At 55.8% G+C, this 18,170-nt stretch overlaps 1 protein-coding gene and 1 long non-coding RNA gene across 6 annotated transcripts in view; one reads left to right on the top strand and one right to left on the bottom strand.

The window, feature by feature from the left end:
- PKNOX2 (PBX/knotted 1 homeobox 2) overlaps nucleotides 1-18,170 on the bottom strand; it is a 283,014-nt gene that overhangs the window by 5,497 nt on the left and 259,347 nt on the right. For 3 of the 5 annotated variants that reach the window (XM_070399663.1, XM_070399662.1, XM_070399664.1), the window contains exons 7-9: nucleotides 13,988-14,117; nucleotides 13,539-13,636; nucleotides 12,773-12,892 (exon numbers count right to left, since the gene is read on the bottom strand). The exons of 1 other annotated variant lie outside the window; for it this stretch is intronic. In XM_070399663.1, coding sequence (XP_070255764.1) covers nucleotides 12,773-12,892; nucleotides 13,539-13,636; nucleotides 13,988-14,117 — 348 coding nt within the window. The remainder of the gene's footprint in view (nucleotides 1-12,772; nucleotides 12,893-13,538; nucleotides 13,637-13,987; nucleotides 14,118-18,170) is intronic. One more of the 5 variants, XM_070399665.1, reaches the window with a different exon arrangement.
- The window catches only part of LOC138997797 (uncharacterized), a 56,849-nt gene that overhangs the window by 16,741 nt on the left and 21,938 nt on the right, over nucleotides 1-18,170 (top strand). The window lies entirely within an intron of this gene.

Here is an 18,170-nt window from a genome sequence, read left to right as displayed (position 1 = left end):
GCGCCCTGCGCTGTGTGCCCTGCAGTTTGCTACGCAGCCCTTCTGAGTTGAGTCGTTCCCCTCCCATCACTCATGATGCCATTGGACAAGGTCGAGTCGGTGGCTGGGGGTGGGGGTGGGGGGAAGGGGTGCAGTGTCTGTGCCATCCCTGAGCTCTCCAGCCCATGCCCCGACCACGTGTCTCTCACACACTGTGGCAGAGACCGTGTCTTATTAAATCACCTTCCACCTGCAGGCGACACAGCAGTGACTGCTGAGCGGCAGAGACAAAGCCACAGGTGCTGTGGTTTGGGAAATGAGCGCCATAGAAGCTAAGGAGAGAGGGTGTCGGCCAGAGGCTGGGGAAGCTGAACAGGTCTCGTTCAGCAATGGGAGTTCTGAGGGGCAGTGGGAAGGGGTCCTTCCAGCTCCCCGGGTGGAGCACCACGTGATAGCTGGGTCTGTGTGTCCTTTCAGGCCTGTGCACCAGGCACCTGGAATAAAAGGTGCGGTGAGTGTCTGAGTGGGTCAGAGCCCTGCCCTGGAAGCCAGAGGCGATCGGGGGGCTCCTGGGGCAGAGGGCAAAGCCGGCCAGAGTGGTGTTTGGGGCTTCCTAAAGCCCCAAAGACTGGGACCCAAGTCCCGGCTTTTGACTAGCTGTGAGCGCAGGCATGCCACGTACAAAGTCATCTAATGAGTAAGTGAAACTGTACTTGTAAAGCTCAGTAACAGGGGCTCCTCACGCTGTTATTATTGGATGATGTCAGCAAGGTGCCTGAAGGGCTCTGAGGAATGAGTTTATGATCAGCCTCGGAGCGCCCTCGTTATCGGTGACAAAGGAAGCAGGGGCTCTGCGGGCCTCCGCACCCCTGGCCCAAGTCATCAGAACCCTGCGTTGTTTAATTCACACCTCCGACCCGCCTGCCAGCCGGGGCAGCAGGCCTTGTGACTCGTGCAACGTTAAGATTCCAACGGAAGGAAAGCACCTCCGTGTCAAGGAGCCAGTCCCCTCCCGATTGGAGGCTGGGAGGAGAGACTGCAGCCACCGGAGGTAGAGCAGCAGGGGCTCTGTGCGCCCACACCTTCTGGGGAAGGGGTAGTGCCCACACCCTGCTCCCTGCCCCACGGAGTTCCCATCCCTCTCACCAAGGAGCCAGGCTGCCCATGGCCAGCCGGTCTGAGAACACAGCAAAGCTCTTTAGCTTTCTTGGGCCCCACCAGGCCCTTCCGTGCCTCCATGCCTTTGCACATGCTGTTCCCTTCTCTGGATGCTCTTTCCCCCACGTTCCCTGCATGAGCGAAGACCTGTCACGGATGAAATCCCTGGGGAGGCCGTTGCAATCCCCTGGGGCAAAGCTGGCCTCACTGCAGGTGAGTGACTGCACAGCCCACCAGTGACAACCCGGGAAGGACCCCAGGCGGGGCCCAGTCTCATCAGATACTGTCTCCAGTGGGCAGACCAGCAGCAGGCAGAGGAGACGTTCGATGCCGTGTATCGAACAAATGAGTGAACCAACCCCCAAACGATGGCCAACTTATTTCCTTAGCAGAGCTGGCCGCACCTGTTCACCACCTACAGGTGCTGGGAAGCTGCCGCCTGGGCGTCCGCTAGTGAAAGGTGCCTGACATGAAGAGCTCGGAGCTGAGAGGGGAGGGCCCTGGGTGAAAGGAAACCTCTTTATTCAAGGGCAGGTGTAGTCCACTTGGTGGTGAGAGACAGGGGTGGGGCTGATTGGTTGGGAGGGCGCCCCTGCCCCCGGAGGTGGGCCTGCCGTGGACTCTGCAGAAGGACCAGGCCCTCCCAGTGAAGGAGGGGGTGGGCCCTCGGGGCGGGAGCCCTGCACTAAGACTCCTATAAGCCAGCCAGATGCGAATCTCTTCCACTAAGGACCCCAGAGAAGGAGCTCTCTCAGCCCCCACGGAAGTAGTGTTTGCTGTCTCTGAGGCGGCTTCTGGTGCGGCCTCCGTGTGTGTGGGTGTCATAAACCCGACGAACACGCTCCCGCTACGTGGACAGGGCCAAGCGGAGCGTCACGGAGGCCGGCTGGCGTTCTCTGTGGATGAGCATGTTAACCCCTTGTCCTGTGAGACTGCAGGTCCCAGCGCCCCTCTCTCCCAGAACCAAGATCTCAGGGGGCACGTGATGGAGGCCGTGGGGTGGGGGGCAGCAGCTGGTGCAGCTTGGGGGACAGGTGTGTGCACTGGAACGTTCCTGGCGCCACACCTGATGGTTCCTGGGAGCGGGTTAAGAAGACACCGTCTTGCCTTGGGGTGAGGATGGTTGAAATAGCGCCCAGAGGGCAGAGAGCAGCTTTGAGATGACAGGAGGGTGAAGACGGAGAAGCTAGACAGCAGTGAAGATGGACAGTTATAGTTACACAAAAACACCCACCATGAACCTCACGGCTACACTGTGCAGTGAAAGATGCACACTGTATCCGCTCCTGGGAGGGGCTCGTCCTGCTGCCCCGTCCAGGAGCTCTGAGCCCGCCCTGCTCAGCCTCCCACAGATGGTTTAGTTCTGTCGCCCCAGTGAGACAGGCTGCAAGTGTCTGAGAGAAGGGACCACACCTGCCTTTCCACCCGCCCACCCCCCGCCCCCCCCCCATCGGCAGGGGATGGTTCCTGAGGACACAATCAAAATAGCCTGGCCCCGAGCAGAGCTGGGCCTGGCCATGCTACTTTTAGCACAACTGGAAGGACTCGGGGCCAAGGACAGGGCAGGCGTCCAGTGAGACTGGGGGCCGCCTCGCCGGGTGGCTGCTCTCGGGGCGACCTGGAGGAACCCGGGAGGGAGGCGCAGGCAGCGGCCTCTGGAAGTAGGTAATTCCTCCTGGAAAAGGCGCAGACAAGCTAGGAAAGGACAGATCCCCCTCAGGGCCGCGTGGGGCCACGCGTGACTAGGTGACCAGGAGTGCTGCCCTGTGGCTCGGGGGATGGCCCTGGAGAGGTCAGTCCTGCCCACCACTCATCCGCGGTGTGACCTTGGCGATTGGTTGTTTGGTGTCTTAGTTTCCTCCGAGTAGACGGAAAATAACGAAGGCGGGGGGTGGCTCCATGCGCCATGCCGGTGAAGGCGCGCTCCATGGGCTCACTCCATACAGTGCAGCCACGCCTCCCAGACATCCTACCCGCCATGAATGTTGAGTCTCCAGAGAAGGAGTTACACAGGGAGGTGCTGATGGCACCAGATGCCATCAGGAACGTCCTTGGGAATCTAACCCCGATGGTCCCTGCCTCCCTCTGACACCTCCCTTCACAGCCCATAGCCACAGTCTCCGGGCTCAGCTGAAGCTGAGGCGTCTTTCAGTTTGAAGAATGGGTTCCGCGGGGCCCTGGGTGGGAAGGAGGCTTGGCCAGGGCTGGTGGAGAGGGGCCAGGCGAATGCTGTCACTGAGAGCCACCCGGAGATTGTCCTCCCACCCCCTACCCATGCCGATAAGCACAAGGCCGGCCAGGTTACCACGGGACACAGCCTGGGGAGGAGCCTCACCGGGTCCTCGGCCCCAAGCTGGCTGTGGAGCAGGACAGGGCCAGCTTTCCCTTCCCATTCCCGGTGCCCAGCGTCGCCCCGGGCCAGCCGCACCCTCTCACTGGTCCCTGTGGGCGAGGCCTGAGGCCCATGGTGTCGGCTCTACATTGCTCGAGGAGGCTCAGAGGCCAACCAGAGGGGGCAGCAGGATGGCGAGGCCCCGAAACATCCCACGTTTCATCAACAGCAGGCTGCACCCTGGTTCAGAGATGCTGAAATGGACAAAACAGCCTTTAGAATGGAGAGAGGCACAAGGAGTGCCTTCTTCCTGCAGTCGCCCTAGCGCAGAGCTTCCTTTCATTGGCTCTTACTCCTCTCCCCCTGACCTGCGCACACAGAGAAGCACAAAGAACTAGAATGTGTAGCTTCATGTATCATCACAAACACCCATGTGACCACCACCCAGGTCAAAAAATAGGGCCCTGTCAGCACCCAGAGCCCCTTTCGCGACCCCCCCCACCCCCAATCACTACCCCCAACGATAACCTGGTTTTTACGGTACTTATGTCCTTGCTTTTCTTTATGGTTTTAGTGTCCATGTTACATCCTTACACAGTATGGTTTGGTTTTCGGACCCTATGAATGAGTCATATAGCGTGTATCTCTCACTCCACAGTGTAGCCGCGAGATCCATGTTTGGCATTTTTGTGTAACTACAGCTGTCCATTTTCACTGCTGTCTAGTTTTCCCTTGTAAAAATCTACCATCTTCCCCTTCTTCACCCTCCTGTAATTTCAAAGCTGCTCTCCTCCCTCAGCCTATTTCAACCATCCCCACCCTAAGGCAAGATGGTGTCTTCTTAACCCGCTCCCAACCCGTGGGCTCGTCCTGATGCCCCTCCCAGGAGCTCCGAGCCCACCCTGCTCAGCCTCCCACAGATGGTTTAGTTCTGTCGCCCCAGGGAGACAGGCTGCAAGTGTCTGAGAGAAGGGACCACACCTGCCTTTCCACCCCCCTCATCGGCGGGGGAACATGCCCGCACAGGTGAAGGGTTCGCTGTCTTTGTTGAATGACTGATAGGGACCTAAGGCGTCTCTGGCACTTGTCACCATTTGTGTATCTGTGGTGTGAGGGGGCGGGGAGCCCGGCTGGGGTCCCACCCAGGTCCCACCAGCTGACTTGGTGAAAGTGCTGCACCCTCTTGGTTGTTCCCTGAGTATTCGTGGCGGGGGGGGGGGGGGGGGGGGGGGGGGGCGGCACACTGCTCAGCTCTTGGGAGGAGTCTGGGAGGCAGCAGGGAGAAGCAGGCGAGAACATGGACTCAGGGCCCACCTGCCGGCTTTGCATCCTGCTCTCTCACCGGCTTGAGGCCTTCGCCTCCTTTTTCTTTCCTCCCCGGTAAAATGGGGGGAAGAATTCCACCTACCTCAGGGCTGTGGTAAAGATTAAATGAGTTGTTATTGGTAAGGTGCTTAGGACGCTGTCCGGCACACTCTCCGAGTGTTTGTCAAATAACGAAGAAGATAAGCCTGCTGCTGGGGCACGTGGCTCCATCGCTGTAAAGGTCACAGGTCACTTTCCGGACAGGTGCCAGGAGCCCCAGCAGCCCTTCGGCACATGAATGAGGGTGCTCCCTTCTGCAGATGGTGTCCCTTCCTGGTCGCTGGACCGCTCCAGCCCCTGTGCACATGATGGGAGTGTTTCCTCCTAACCTGGGTCACATGATGGGGCATTTCCTCCTAACCTGGGTTGCAGGCTTCTCAGGGGTGCTTTGAGGTTGGAAATCTCCTCTGGCCATGTTTTCCGGGGGGAATCTGAGCTGCAGGCTCCTGTGGAGTGTTCTGGGGCTCAATACAAGCCACAGTCTCCCACACCCCTCTTTTCAGCTCAGCTCCATCCAACCCTGGAGCTGACTGGCCTTTGACAACCTGACCTGGTCTTTGGTGGAGACCCCAATCTTGTCTCCTTCCCTGGGACTTGCTGCTGCGACAGCGGCCACTGTGGCGCATACCCTGGACTGTGGCTGCCCTAGGGAGGAGTCGGAGGGCAGCTTCCAGGGTCTGTTCTCCTTACGTCCTGATGTGTTCCAGGCAGAAATCTAGGACCTAAAGCTCCCCTAGCACTGACAGAGGAAGGCAGCAGGAGCCCAGCCGGCCTCACTCCCAGCCTCCAGGTGTGCCTCCCACCCAAGCGCCACAGGTGTGGGCGCCTGAGCTGCTCTGCCCGGAGAGGCAGCCGTCACAGCCCAGGCCAAGGTGCCGCAGGTTCCCCAGGCCGCACAGAGGAGAATAAGGGGACAAGACAATGTCATCTCACAACTGGGAGGAGAGCTCGGTCCCTTTGGCTAGAAGGAACTGCAGGCCAGTCAGGGACATAGATGATCTGTCGGGAGTAATTCAAATCCAAATGATTCCCCCTCCTCCTCTTCCCTCCCAATCCTGAACCCTCGCCCCACTTCCAGGCGCACGCAGCCCACATCCCAGCTCCTCCAGCAAGCCCTGTTAACGCCTGTCTCCCTGCTGCACATGCCCTGGAGGCCGAGGCCAGCCCTCCCCAACCCCTCCATGCACCTCCCTCACGGGCCTGTGTTTTCTGAGTCTGAGGCCTCTGGCTTCCGGGACCTCAGGGTCCACTCCCTGGAACTATGTTTGTGGTGATGCAGACAAAGCTTTTGTCAGATTCTCAGCAAGGTCAGGGGCCTGGGGCGTGGGGAGAAGAACTGCTAGAAACCCTTCCTCTGCCACCCCGTTCTGTCTTCTCAAAAAGCCCTGCAACCAGTAAAATAAGTTCCAGTCTTCTAGGCTGGCAGCTTCCCATGAGGCTGGCCCCAGCTGAGTGGGAGTAGAAAGGCAAGCTTTGGACTAATTCACACTAAGCTGTGAATGAGCGATGGCCTCCCGGACGCCCGGAGGCATCTGCTTTGGAAAGGGGTTTTACAATTTTAAACAGATCTCTGATGAGTGAGACCTTAGATAGGGAGCGTGACAACGTGACAACGTCTAAGGAAAAAGTAGCAGGCAAGCTATTTTGGATCAAGAATGGTTCCGTCTCCCGAAGCCATTTTCTTGCTTCTCAAGCTTTTCTTACTGTTTCCTTCCCAGATTCTCTACAAGTGTCAGGATTTCTCTCCGCAGTTTCCAAGGCAGGGCTGATGAAGGGGTCCCGGAGTGAGACTGGAGGCAGCTGCAGCAGTGGCTGTGTGGGCAGCGGGACAGAGGCTTTCCTACCGCATCTCATTCTATCTTCACCACAGCGCTATGAGCTGCAGGCTGCGACCCCAATTTACAGCAGAGGAGACTGAGGCTCAGGTCCCCTGGCAGGTGGATGGGGCAGTGAAACTCAGCTCCAGATCCTGCCTCCGGGAACCAGGTCCTCTCCTCCTACCGCACTATATTTGTTTGTAAGAGACCGACGGATGGATGCTGTAAGTGGGCCCCGATGGAGATGAAGGTGTAATTCCCTTAGAACTTAGGCGAGGCACAGTGAAGGTGGCAGACACGTGAGGCATGTCTGCCAGATGCCACGGTGCAGAGGCAGCTGCTAGATTTCACCTCCTCACACCTCCGTGACCGGGAGCCCGCGTGCAGGGCCCGGGCTGCACTGGGCATGCAGCAGCCCCGTTTCCCCTCAGGGGTGAGCCCAGCTCGCGGGGCTCTGGCCCTGTGGGCGAGGGAGCTGGGAGTCTGTCAGTCTCTAAGACTGGGACGGGCTCAGAATCCTGGGCAGCCTATGATTGCTCACAGCAGCGTTACTCAGAAGCCAGAAAGTAGAAACGAGCCATTGTCCATCAGCTGATGGGTGGATGAACAAGCCGTGGTCCATTCAAACTATAGCGCACGGGTCAGCTATAACATGGGATGAAGCACTGATACGTATCACAAGACGGGTGAGCCGTGAAAACGCTGTGTCAAGGGACAGAACCATCACAAAATACCCCAATTATATGATTCTGTTCATGCGGAATATCCGAAATAGGCTGGTCCATAGAGACAGAAAGTGCACTTCTGGGACTGGGGAGTGATGCTAACGGTACCGATTTCTCTCAGGGACGAGGAAATATTCTGGAATAGATAGTGGCGATGGTGACACAAGTCTGTAAATATACCACAAAGCTCTGAAGGGCGCAGTGTAAAAGTGTGGGTTTTATGGTGTGTGAATTATATTTCAATAAAAGAATCACACAGGGAAGCCGCCTGGTGCTTTTCCTGCCTTTGGCTCTTGTGATGACAGAGGGCTCAGGGGGGCCTGGGCCAGGCCTCGGCTCAGCGTGGCCAATGAAGAGCCTCCCCCCACAAGAGGTGGGGGTGGACGGCAGCCGGCAGAGTAGACTGTGGCCCTGGCTGGGTGCTGACCAGGCTTGCGAATGTGATGGATGGGAAGGGAGAAGACAGGAAGGGACTACAGGTCAGCCTCGCGGGATCTGGCACTTGGGCGGGGCATATAAAACCCCACGCCTCTCCCAGACCAGGCTCTGTGCCTCAGCTGAAAGCTGGGGTCCCCTTGCTTCACCTGCTGGGAGCTCAGAGATGCCGCGGGTTCCTGGGTCACTGTGGAAGCTGTACAGCCCAGTGGGCAAGAAAGCAGAGCCTCGAGTTACACAGACCTGGGTTCAAATCCTGCGGGGCCATGGGCATGTGGTGCCTTCCTTGAGACTAGTTTTGTTATTTGTAAGATGTGGATAATGGCGGTGCCCACCTCCTGCGGGGCTGGGGGGTCCTGAGATGATGCGTGAAGATGCTAGCAGAGGCCTGGCGCACTGCGGTGGTCAATGCCAGGAGGCTCCTTCTATGGGTCGGGGGCCTGCTGGGGCTGGTTTCCCCCTCTTCCCACACAGAATATTCTGTAAAGCTGCTCATGTGCTGGGGGCGGGGGGGCCTACAACCCAGAAAACAACCATATTTTGGGTGGAAACGAGTGGAATCACCTGGCAGGGCAGGGGGAGGCTGGGATCCGGAGTGGGGGACAGGCCAGAAGCTGGGGAGGAAGTGCAGCTCCCCCCGCCCCCAGAGTAGGCCCTCTGCCCGGTCTCTCACCCGCTCTGGCTTTCTAGGGAGCCACTGCTTCCAGCAGGAGTCTAGCCTCTTCCAGCCAAAACGCAATAGCAAGAAATATCACTGGGTGCTTCAGGGACCAGCAGCGCGGCAGCTAATGGATGACACCATCCTAACAGCAGAAAGGCCAGGGCGTAGTCTCCATTCCAGGAGCATCCTATCATCGGGATACATTTCTGTAGCTGCTAATGCCACGGAACAGTGGCCACGACAAGACGACACAGGTCAGAGAGAACTGACTTCCGCCCGAGAAAGAGGACAGCAGGGAACCAGCATGTGCTACAGAGGTTCTGAGACCCGATCTCCGTTAGCCGCGTTTCAGGTTGTACGAGGCCCCCATGTCTGCTGCAAACCAGGAGAACTGCTGCCCAAAATGCTTGAGATACACAGGCTACTTTGCAGGATGTTCATTGGCGAATTTGTCTGCTTATCAGGAAGTCAGCGGCGTTTGTACGAAATTGGTGTGTGCCCGTTACATGTGCTAGTGTCACCATGCAATGTAATCAACCATTCTGCAAATCAATGGAATATGAGTGCAAAAAGAAAGAGTTATTGTTACTAAGAAAAAACACCACCACACACACACATATACACACACACACAAAAAAAAAACACCCTAAATGGCGTGCTCTGGAAAGACTCATGACTCAAATTCGATTAGAAACACCACACAGTAAGGTGCAGCGAGGCAGATGTTCAGAAACTGGAATACACAATAAAAATCTAGGAAGATCCGGCAGCTAGACTACTTCCCAAATGTCAAAATTCTTATTCCATTTTAAATAAAGATGGAATTTATAGATGTTATATTACAGGAGAGGTTCATGCAAGTAAAATGACAAATTTTCATTAGAAAAAGATCTTGGTTCCATACAAAATATATGTGTGTCTTTTAAAATAAAGAAATGTATATATTTTAAACTAAAAATGTGTCTTTTCAGTGGTTGTTTCTTTCTTTAACCAGCATTTCCAGTGAACCAGGCGGCATATTTGTGGCCCCCACTGCACTGGAATGAGAACATCCCTATATTGATATTTTGCCCTTTCTGCACCTTTTCTACCCTCTTTCCTAAAACAGAGCTGTATCTTCCCAGAACCCGTCTCAGGGTTGTTCTCCAAAGCAACAGTGAAAACAGAGAGACTTAGTGATCAGATGTGCTTGGGGGCAGCTTCAGGACATCCTCGCCCTTGCAAATGCACAGTGCCCCCTGCACACGGAGAAGAAAGAACGAGCTGACTGTGTAGAACCTAGATCTCCCCAAGCCCTTCTGGGAGCAGGACACCGTGGGAGTCGGCGCCTTTGGGCCACAGAAGAGGAGAAATGTCCACTCCCTGTTCTGCAGCATTTACTACCCAGTCAGAGACCTAAGACGCGGAGACTGACACACGTCCATACAGGACAGGCAAGCAGCAGCATTAGTCCATCTAGTCTATTCTCAGGGTCACCAGATGGTGAACTCAGCAGGTGTTACAGATCAGACTCAGGTCAGCCACCTGACTCGAATTGATTCGCAAAATGTGGGGCCTTTGTCTCAAAAACTTGTTCACTGTTCTAGCAAGTTGAGAGGGAACTATCGTTTCTTAAGCGTGAGTATGTGTCAGGCACGGCACGTAAATGTATGTTATCTCATTTAACTTTCATAGCCATTGAAAAGGGTATTATCTTCCTTTTTCAGAGAAATAGGCCCAGAGCGACGGCACAGCTAGTGGGAAGGCCTCAGTTCACACCCTGTCTGCCTGGCTGCATAGCCCGTCTTCTCTCCACTGTGCCCCATTACCAAGCACCTCATAGCCCCTCTCCTGAGCTGCTGTTGGGGCGTGGGCCCACCTGCGTCTGGGTGGCCAGGCTGATCCGTGGGCCAGCCTCGGCCTGTGAGGCCAGCTGTGTTCGGCCGTCCCCACAGGCTGGACTCCTCCCCTCCTCCAGAAGGCCCAGCGGTCACTCCCTTGTCCTCTGCCGATGGCTGCTGCGAGGAAGGCATTAACGGGGGAGGACTTCGCCAGGGTTAAGTGCTTTATTAATAGCACCTGCGCTTGTGTGCACTCTGCGCTGGAGAGGGTCCAGGGTGTGGGAGGGTGTGGGCAGAAAAAGCTTACTCATGCTTTTCAACAAGTCCTCCCACTGTCCCAGGTCCCTTTGGGGGAGCTCCCCCCCCGCCCCCGGTTCCTCCTCCCTTCTGCTTTGTGCGCAGAGCACCCTCTCCCTTTCCACCTTGACCTTCCTCTGCTATCCCATCTGGTAGAAATAGAAAGAAAAGACCGTGAGCTAAAGAGGAGGCTCAGCAGGGAGGGGTGAGAAGGTAGGACATGGACTGAGGTCAGAGGGGAGGCCCAGCTAGGAGGGACTCAGAAGATGGCCCCCCAGTCTCATGAGCTGCACACAGGGAGTGGCAGGTGGCTGAGGTGCCCACAGTGGGTGATGGGAGTCCCTGAGGGGTGCTGGCCTGGAGGCATGGGCTCTGTGCGTGGAAATCTGCATTGCAGCCTCCTCTGCCTCCTACACATGCCTTTTCTCCCCCTCAGAAGTGAGTTTGTAGGTATGTTCACATCAGTCTTCAAAATGCATGGGGATGGGAGGCGAGGAAGGAGAGAAGGGGAACTGACATCATTAAGCACCACAGTGGCTAGGGGCTCAGCGATGCTTCCATTGCTTCATCATCATCTGCACAGAGGTGGGTGTGGCCAGGTGACAGCAAGAGCTGAGGCCTAGATCTGAGCTCAGGTTTGGCCCATGAGCTTCTACCACACCCTGGGCCCTGCAGTCCTACCTCCCACAGCACAAGGCTGCAGACAGCCTCTGGCAGCGCGACACCAGGGCAGGCCGACCTTGCGCCCCACCATTGCCGTGAGCTCCAGCTCCCGTCAGGGCTGCTCCCGGGAGGCCTGGGCTGGCCCTGGCCCTGGTCCTGGGAGTTGTTCCAACCTCTTCTCACCTTAATTCTCAGCTGTCCACCCCCTTCTCTCCAAAGTAGGTTTCTATTTGTTCCCTGGGGGTGTTTTCAGACTGTATTCCCTCAGCACTGGAGGCCCCACGTCCCTGGAGCAGGGGGAGGGGATGTGTGGGGAGATGCCAAGCTCCAGCCCCACAGTGAGCCCCCAGGGCAGTTTTCTTGGCCCTGGGATGCACACCCCCTTCTGAGGCAGGTCCTGGGGGCCCCGCATCGGAGAGCCAGGCCCAGGCTCATGGCTTTGGAGGCCCTCCCATTTCAAGGAAGAACTGTGCCTTGATGGAAGGATTGATTGATTCCATTTGATTGAGAAAGAGCTTCCTTACTCCTGGTTCTTCCCACACTTCACAGGCCAAATTATGCCTATAATTCTAGTCCCAACTTTGCTGTTTGTCCTGTATCTGTGTGTCTATGTCCTGGCAGGCCACACTTCCAGACTGCTGGGAGCCCATCCATGTTCACAGACTCCACCTCTGCACCCTGGACCCACACAGACACTCACACCCACACACACACACACGTGCGCGCACGCGCGCGCACCGACATACACTCTCTCACACTCAGCCCAGACAGTCACTGGTCTTTGTATCTACAGCTCTGGGATGGCGTTCGGGGCTAAAGTCATTGAAGTAATTCCTGACAGTCAACCGAAGCCGCTATTACAATGAGCCCTGCAAGCACACAGCTCCACCTCGGTGCACACAGTGGGCACTTTACAAACACACAGTTAACCCAAGGCTCTGTCTCCATTTCACGAAAGTGGCCATGAGGCTTATGAAAGCCTTTGCTCTGTATCACGGAGCTGAGCTGGACACGCGAGGAAGCCGGGACTTCAGCCTGTGCCCCTCCAGAGCCCATGGGCTCAACCACAGCCCCCTGCACTGTGCCTCAGCTGGGGCTCCGAGCAGGAGGGGGACACCTCAGCTTCCCCAGCGGTGGGGACTCCAGGACCCAGAAGAGCAGAGAATGAACATTTGCCCCTTAAGAGAAGGGCAGAGTGAGCGTGCTGCCTGGGAGGAGGGCTCTGGACCAGGAAGCTCAGTCCCGGCCCCACAGAATCTCACTCTGTTCACGAAACAGTTCCGAACACTCCCAGTTCTTAAGTCAGAATATGTCTGTCCCACACCCTCTGATGTCGCCTTTTTTCTGAGGCAGCAGCAAGCACTAGGGATAGTCTCCCAGCTTGAGTTCCCGCGGGAGCCTCCCTCTGACCTGGGTCTAGAAGATGAAATCCAATCAGACAGCCTCTCTCTGAGGCCACGCCCTCTGTGGACCTGGGGGTGCCGCTGCACCCACACACCCGTCAGTGCACGCACACTCACCATGAGATGCTGGAAGAGCCAAGAACGCATGATATTGGTGGCGTGCTTGGGCAAGACTCCTCGCTTGTTCTTGGACTTCTTATCCTCATTGTCCAGGAGGGAAGTGAGGTCAAGGTTAACCTTCAGGGCACGTGGAGAAAAAGTCAGCATCAGCAGCCTGGCAGACTGGCAGCTAGGGACCTGTTGCCATGGCGATGATGGCAGGCTCTTGCTGCCAGCCCCCTTCCCAATTCACTCTAGGGCCCTGGGAGGTCACCTTTCCCTTCACCTCACAGAATGGAGAAGGAGGGAGAGGGGATGTGGCGAAGTGGGGAGAGAAGAGACAGAGGAGACCATAAACCATCCAGTAGTTAGCCTTTCTGGAGGAGTGTACAGTTTGCCAAGTGACTTCCTGTCTGTTACCATGGTGAGCCCTCACAGCAGCCTGTAGGTTGTAGGACTGTGTGTCCTTGCTGGGTGGATAAGAACTCTGAGGCTCAGAGAGGTCTCCCCGGGCCCCTCTGCTCACTGAGCTCCAGGGCGGCTCCAAGTGGAGACCAGAAACAGGAGCCTTTGATGCAACGGGGGAGGCAGCAAAATCCCAGGAGTTGGTAAAACCTCTCCAGCACCCAGCTTCTTAACTGGAAGGTGGGGGTGATGTTACCTCTTAGGAGGATAATGGGGAGTAAATGAGTAACTTGTGTGAGGTGCCTACCAGATGGTAAGTGACCTCGGTTGCCCTCCCCCACACCCATGCAAACGTGCACACACTGGGACACACACTCACCTGTGTGTTCTGGATCTGGATGGCTCCCTGGGGGATTGCTTGGGTGACCACCTGACCCTGGGAGGTTACCATGGTAACTGGCTGGTATAAGGCTCCACCTGAGGAGACAACCAGTTTTTGTGTCCCCTGTCATGGGGGCACTTTCTGCTCTGGAGGTACTCAGCCCCTGTGGAAAGGGGCAGGATGGGACACGTGGTGGGGAAAGGACGATAGCCTTGCTTGGTCTCTGAGGGACTCTTGAGACTTTGACCCAAATTTGTTCCAAACCATACAATGAAGTCTTGGTGCTAACCATCTATACATGACAGAACTCTAGCTAAGAAACTCAGCGGGGGGCCCCTCTCCCATTTCCAGGGGCACTTGTGCAATGCCCTGCCCCTCACCCCTGCAGTCGCCTTGGGGCCACCTTTTCTCTTCCCAGGGGTGTCCCCACGGTCCCCTGCACCAACCTGACACCACTTGTGAGTTGACAGTTGTCATGGCGATGCTGCTCTGCTGGAGCGCTGAGGCTGGGACCACAATCCCCTGGGGGTTATTGGAGACTCCGGACATGGAATTGGGAGAATTCTGCAGGAGGTCCTGGCAGTAAGGGAGGTGTGGTTCATGACAATGTTGCTAAGAGCTTAGATGCCACAGCCCAATTCCTCCTCTCCCCTCCACCTCCTGCCTCCCTTCCTCCCTCCTTCCTGTTCCCACCCACACCCAAATTGGAAAGGTAATTCTCAAGGATTCTAGAAAGAGTGAATAAGAAGGCTCAATATTAAAAACCAACCAACCAACCAACCAACCAACCAGTCACCCAGTTAGCCATCCCATTCCCCTGCAAACCTAAGACATAAATGACCATGAACTCGCATTCCCCACTTGGCCTCCCTTTGGAGTGTCCACCATTGATGCCTGGGTTCCAGCCCCAGAGAGCCTGATCTACTTGCTCAGGGGTGTGGCCCAGGTTTGGGTTTTAAAAGCTCCCAGGTGTCTCTAATGTGCAGCGGGGGTGGGAAGCAGCTTTGAGGCACCAGTCATCCTTTACACTGGGTCGGCTCCACACGCCCGCCCCCCGCCCACACCTCCATGAGCACCTAAATCCCAGCACTTACTACACCAAGTCCACACACAAAGCGGCCTCTGCACTTTTATCTTTGTATCCTTAGCACCCAGTTCAGTGCCTGGCTGCTAGGAGCTACTTGTTAGATAATAATAAAAAATAGCCACCCTAGCCCCTTCACTACCCATCTCCTAAGGGCATCTCTTAGGAGCCTCAACCGTATGCACATTTCATGGATTCCTTCCTCTTCCTCAGCCCCACAGACTCCCACTGCAAGCAGGGTCCCTTTCCCCCACGTCGTCACCCTGCCAGCCCCATGTTCCCAGTGGATGATTCTGGCAGTTCGCTTCTGCAGGAGGCAAAGCAGCTAAAAAGAGCATTTTTTTTCTGGCTCCCTGCTCCCCTCATTGCCATTTACCAGCTGAGCAAGGAAGTGCTCGGACTTCTTGAAGGACTGCAGCCGAAGGGGAAGGAGACTGGGCTGCAGGCTGCACAGGGGCAGCGAGCCCTCCCTGCCTGGTGGCCGTGCTCTGGGGGAGTTTGTGAGGAAGAAGTTGGGTGTGTGAGAGGTGGGGTCGCCAGGCTTTATTTGGAGAAGGTGAGACAGGCAGCAAACGAGGTGGGCCGGAAGGAGCCATGAAGACCTGCCCCGGTCTCTCAGCTCCTCTGACCACAGCTCCTCATCTGAAAACAGGGCTTGAATTGTTAGGGGCAGAAATGTAATATTGGGGACTAGCTATTAGTTATAAGAAATAAAGTAAGAAATATTAATCATGCTCTGTTAACCATGATGGTTCTGTTCTGACTAGAGAAAGCACATTCTAACCTGGCTGGGAGTTATATGCCCTGGGAGAGGGGAGCTAACATCGGAATGCAGTCCATCCTCCTGTCCCAAGAACTGCCTGTTGCTATGGAAAGATTTACAACTTCGTGGCTGAAACAGTCGAGTCCTGGAGGCACCTGCTCTTTACAACCCCAGCCCCTATTGCCTGTAATCTGGTCCTGGGGAGACGTGCCTGCCTCTGCCACCTCCCCCACCCCCACCCCCAGCCTGCATGATTCTCCCGTGCCTACTTTCCCATGCCTGTAACCTGTAATCTTTGTCCTTCTACCCAATATAAGCAGCTGGCTTATGGGGCTGCAGAGCAGATTTCTGTGGATGACCTGCTGCTCTCCCATGCTGCCGGCAGTATTGGAATAAACGCTCATATATGATTCAACCCCGCCTCTGCTTAATTGGTTCAAGTAGTGACAGGCAGCCCAGACCCCTTGAATGTCCGGTTACAGAATCAGATGCCCACCGGCTGCCAGCAGCTGGATTCCCTGCTCACAGCTAGATTCCTAAGGCATGTGCTGCAAGGACTCAGGTAAACCCTTAAGAAAAAAAAAGACCAAACTGGGGAGAAAAAAAGACCCCAGCTTCCCAGCTTTTGTTTTAGGACTGACAGAAGCTTGGGCTTCCAGCCTCCAGGGACAGTCTGGCAGCGTTTCTCAACCTTCCTAATGCCGCGACCCTTTAATAGAGTTCCTCCTGTTGTGGTGACCCCCAACCATAAAATTATTTTCATTGCTACTTCATAACTGTAATTTTGCTACTGTTATGAATCGTAGTATAAATATCTGATATTCAGGATGTATTTTCATTGTTTGAGACCCACAGGTTGAGAACCGCTGGTAGAGTGTGGAGGGGGAGAGACGCGTGTTTGGAGGAAACCTTAGCCAGTAACTGCCTGCAGCAACAGACCCAGGAGGAGTATGGAAGGCCCAGGGGTTGCTTCCCAGACCCTGGCACCAGGAAATCCAGAGCCTCTCAGGAAGGGGTGGTCAGCACTGATGTATGCATCTCACGGGTCAGCCCATGAGCCCCCTACCCCCTGGCATCTCCTTCAGAGCTGCGTGTCCACCCTGCGTGCCAGGCCCAGAGGAGCAGCACTTGGGGAACTGGAGTCACTCCACCTCCCCCACCCACCAGGCTTGGCAGGGCCTCTGTTGGAGGCCTTGCTGCTATTCTTGGCTCACCTCTGCTGTGACCTTGGAGGGGAGGGCAGCTCTTGCCCGACCTTCCCCTTTCTGGGACTCTGTGAGCACCTCCCAGCCAGGGAGGTGTACGGTTTGAGCAGAACTCTTGGCCTTCCCTCGGATGCAGTTCAAGTCTAACACCGAGTCTGACTTGCCGAAGCTTAGAAACTGGAAGGGCCCTTAAAAGCCACATATTCCGACGGACATGGAAGATGGCGGTGTAGGTAAACGCCTGTACTCACCGCCTCCCACAACCACATCAAAATTACAACTAAAATACAGAACAACCATCATCCAGAACCACTGGAAAGCTGGCTGAATGGAAGTCCTACAACTAGAGAAGGCAAGAAGAAAGCACGCTGAGACCGGTAGGAGGTGTGGAGATGCGGAACAGGCTGGTCCGGCACCCACGTGTGCTGCTTTTTTAATCAGGAGGGAGATCGTCTCTGAGGCTGGAGGAGCAAGGGGGCCCAGCCCCACACCAGACCCCCAGCCCAGGGTCCCAGAGCTGAGAAAAGAAGTCCCTACAGGCAGTAAGAATTACGGGCTGTAAAAACCAGTGCGGATTGGGGCTCAGTGACACAGAGGCTGCTGGAGATCCAGCTGTTCCTCTTAAAAGGTGGCACCAGGGTGAGGCTTTGGGGGACACAGACACATACATACTAGGAGGAACTGGATTGCCTGGCATCTGGGCAGGAACTGGGGGGCAGCTTACTCCCAGACAGAGGTGCTCGCAGGGATCATTGTTCCTATGCTGGGACCTCCCTGGTTGTAGAGCTGACTGGCAGCCATTTCTGTTTGCTCCGCCCTGGTGATTTCCAGAGACCCCACCCCATCCAATTTATAACCCCACCCAAGCTGTGAGCAGCAGCTTTTGCATATAAATGGCCTGTCCCTGCTCAGGCTAAAATCTCTCAAAACAAGTTGCAGCTGGGTCAGGGAGCCCCAATTGTATCAATAAAAGGCCTAAGACCCAGCACCAGCCCCAGCCTACCTTGCTTCACAGCTGGGCCTCATCTAGGCACTTCCAAACCTGATACAAAGAGAAGGAATTTGCAGATCTCTCTGTAGCTCCTGCTGGGTGGCCCCAGGCAGTGGCTGACTTTGCACCTCCCTGGAGACCCAAGAGCCAGTGTACTCAGTGGTCAGTGTCAGATCATACCAGATTACAACTCTACACATCCACAAGCGACACCTCAGGGGCAGATTCAGTGAGTACCAAAGCCTCATCAAAGCAAGTCCTGATCCATAGGGGTGTCTCTTGCACAGCAGTTCTCCCACTGTAGTTGCTGCTGGTCCCCACAGCCAATTGGCCTGGAGGTCAATTCCCCCCAGTGACACCAACAGCAATCAAGACTCAACTACAACAAAACCATGCTCACAGCCCACAAAGGGGTGCACCTGGAGTGTCCACCTCAGGTGACTGGGGAGGCTGAGTCACTGGGCCCTATAGGACACCTACTACACAAGGCCACTCTACCAACTCAAGGAGACATAGCAGCTCTACCCAATACATAGAAACAAACACAGAGAAGCAGTCAAAATGCGGAGACAAAGAAACATGTCAC

This window comes from Myotis yumanensis, unplaced genomic scaffold, assembly GCF_028538775.1.
Source record: "Myotis yumanensis isolate MYYU_CA2020_CCGP unplaced genomic scaffold, mMyoYum1.0.hap1 SCAF_19, whole genome shotgun sequence".
Classification (NCBI taxonomy): domain Eukaryota; kingdom Metazoa; phylum Chordata; class Mammalia; order Chiroptera; family Vespertilionidae; genus Myotis; species Myotis yumanensis.
This window is presented reverse-complemented; position numbering and strand designations above follow the sequence as displayed.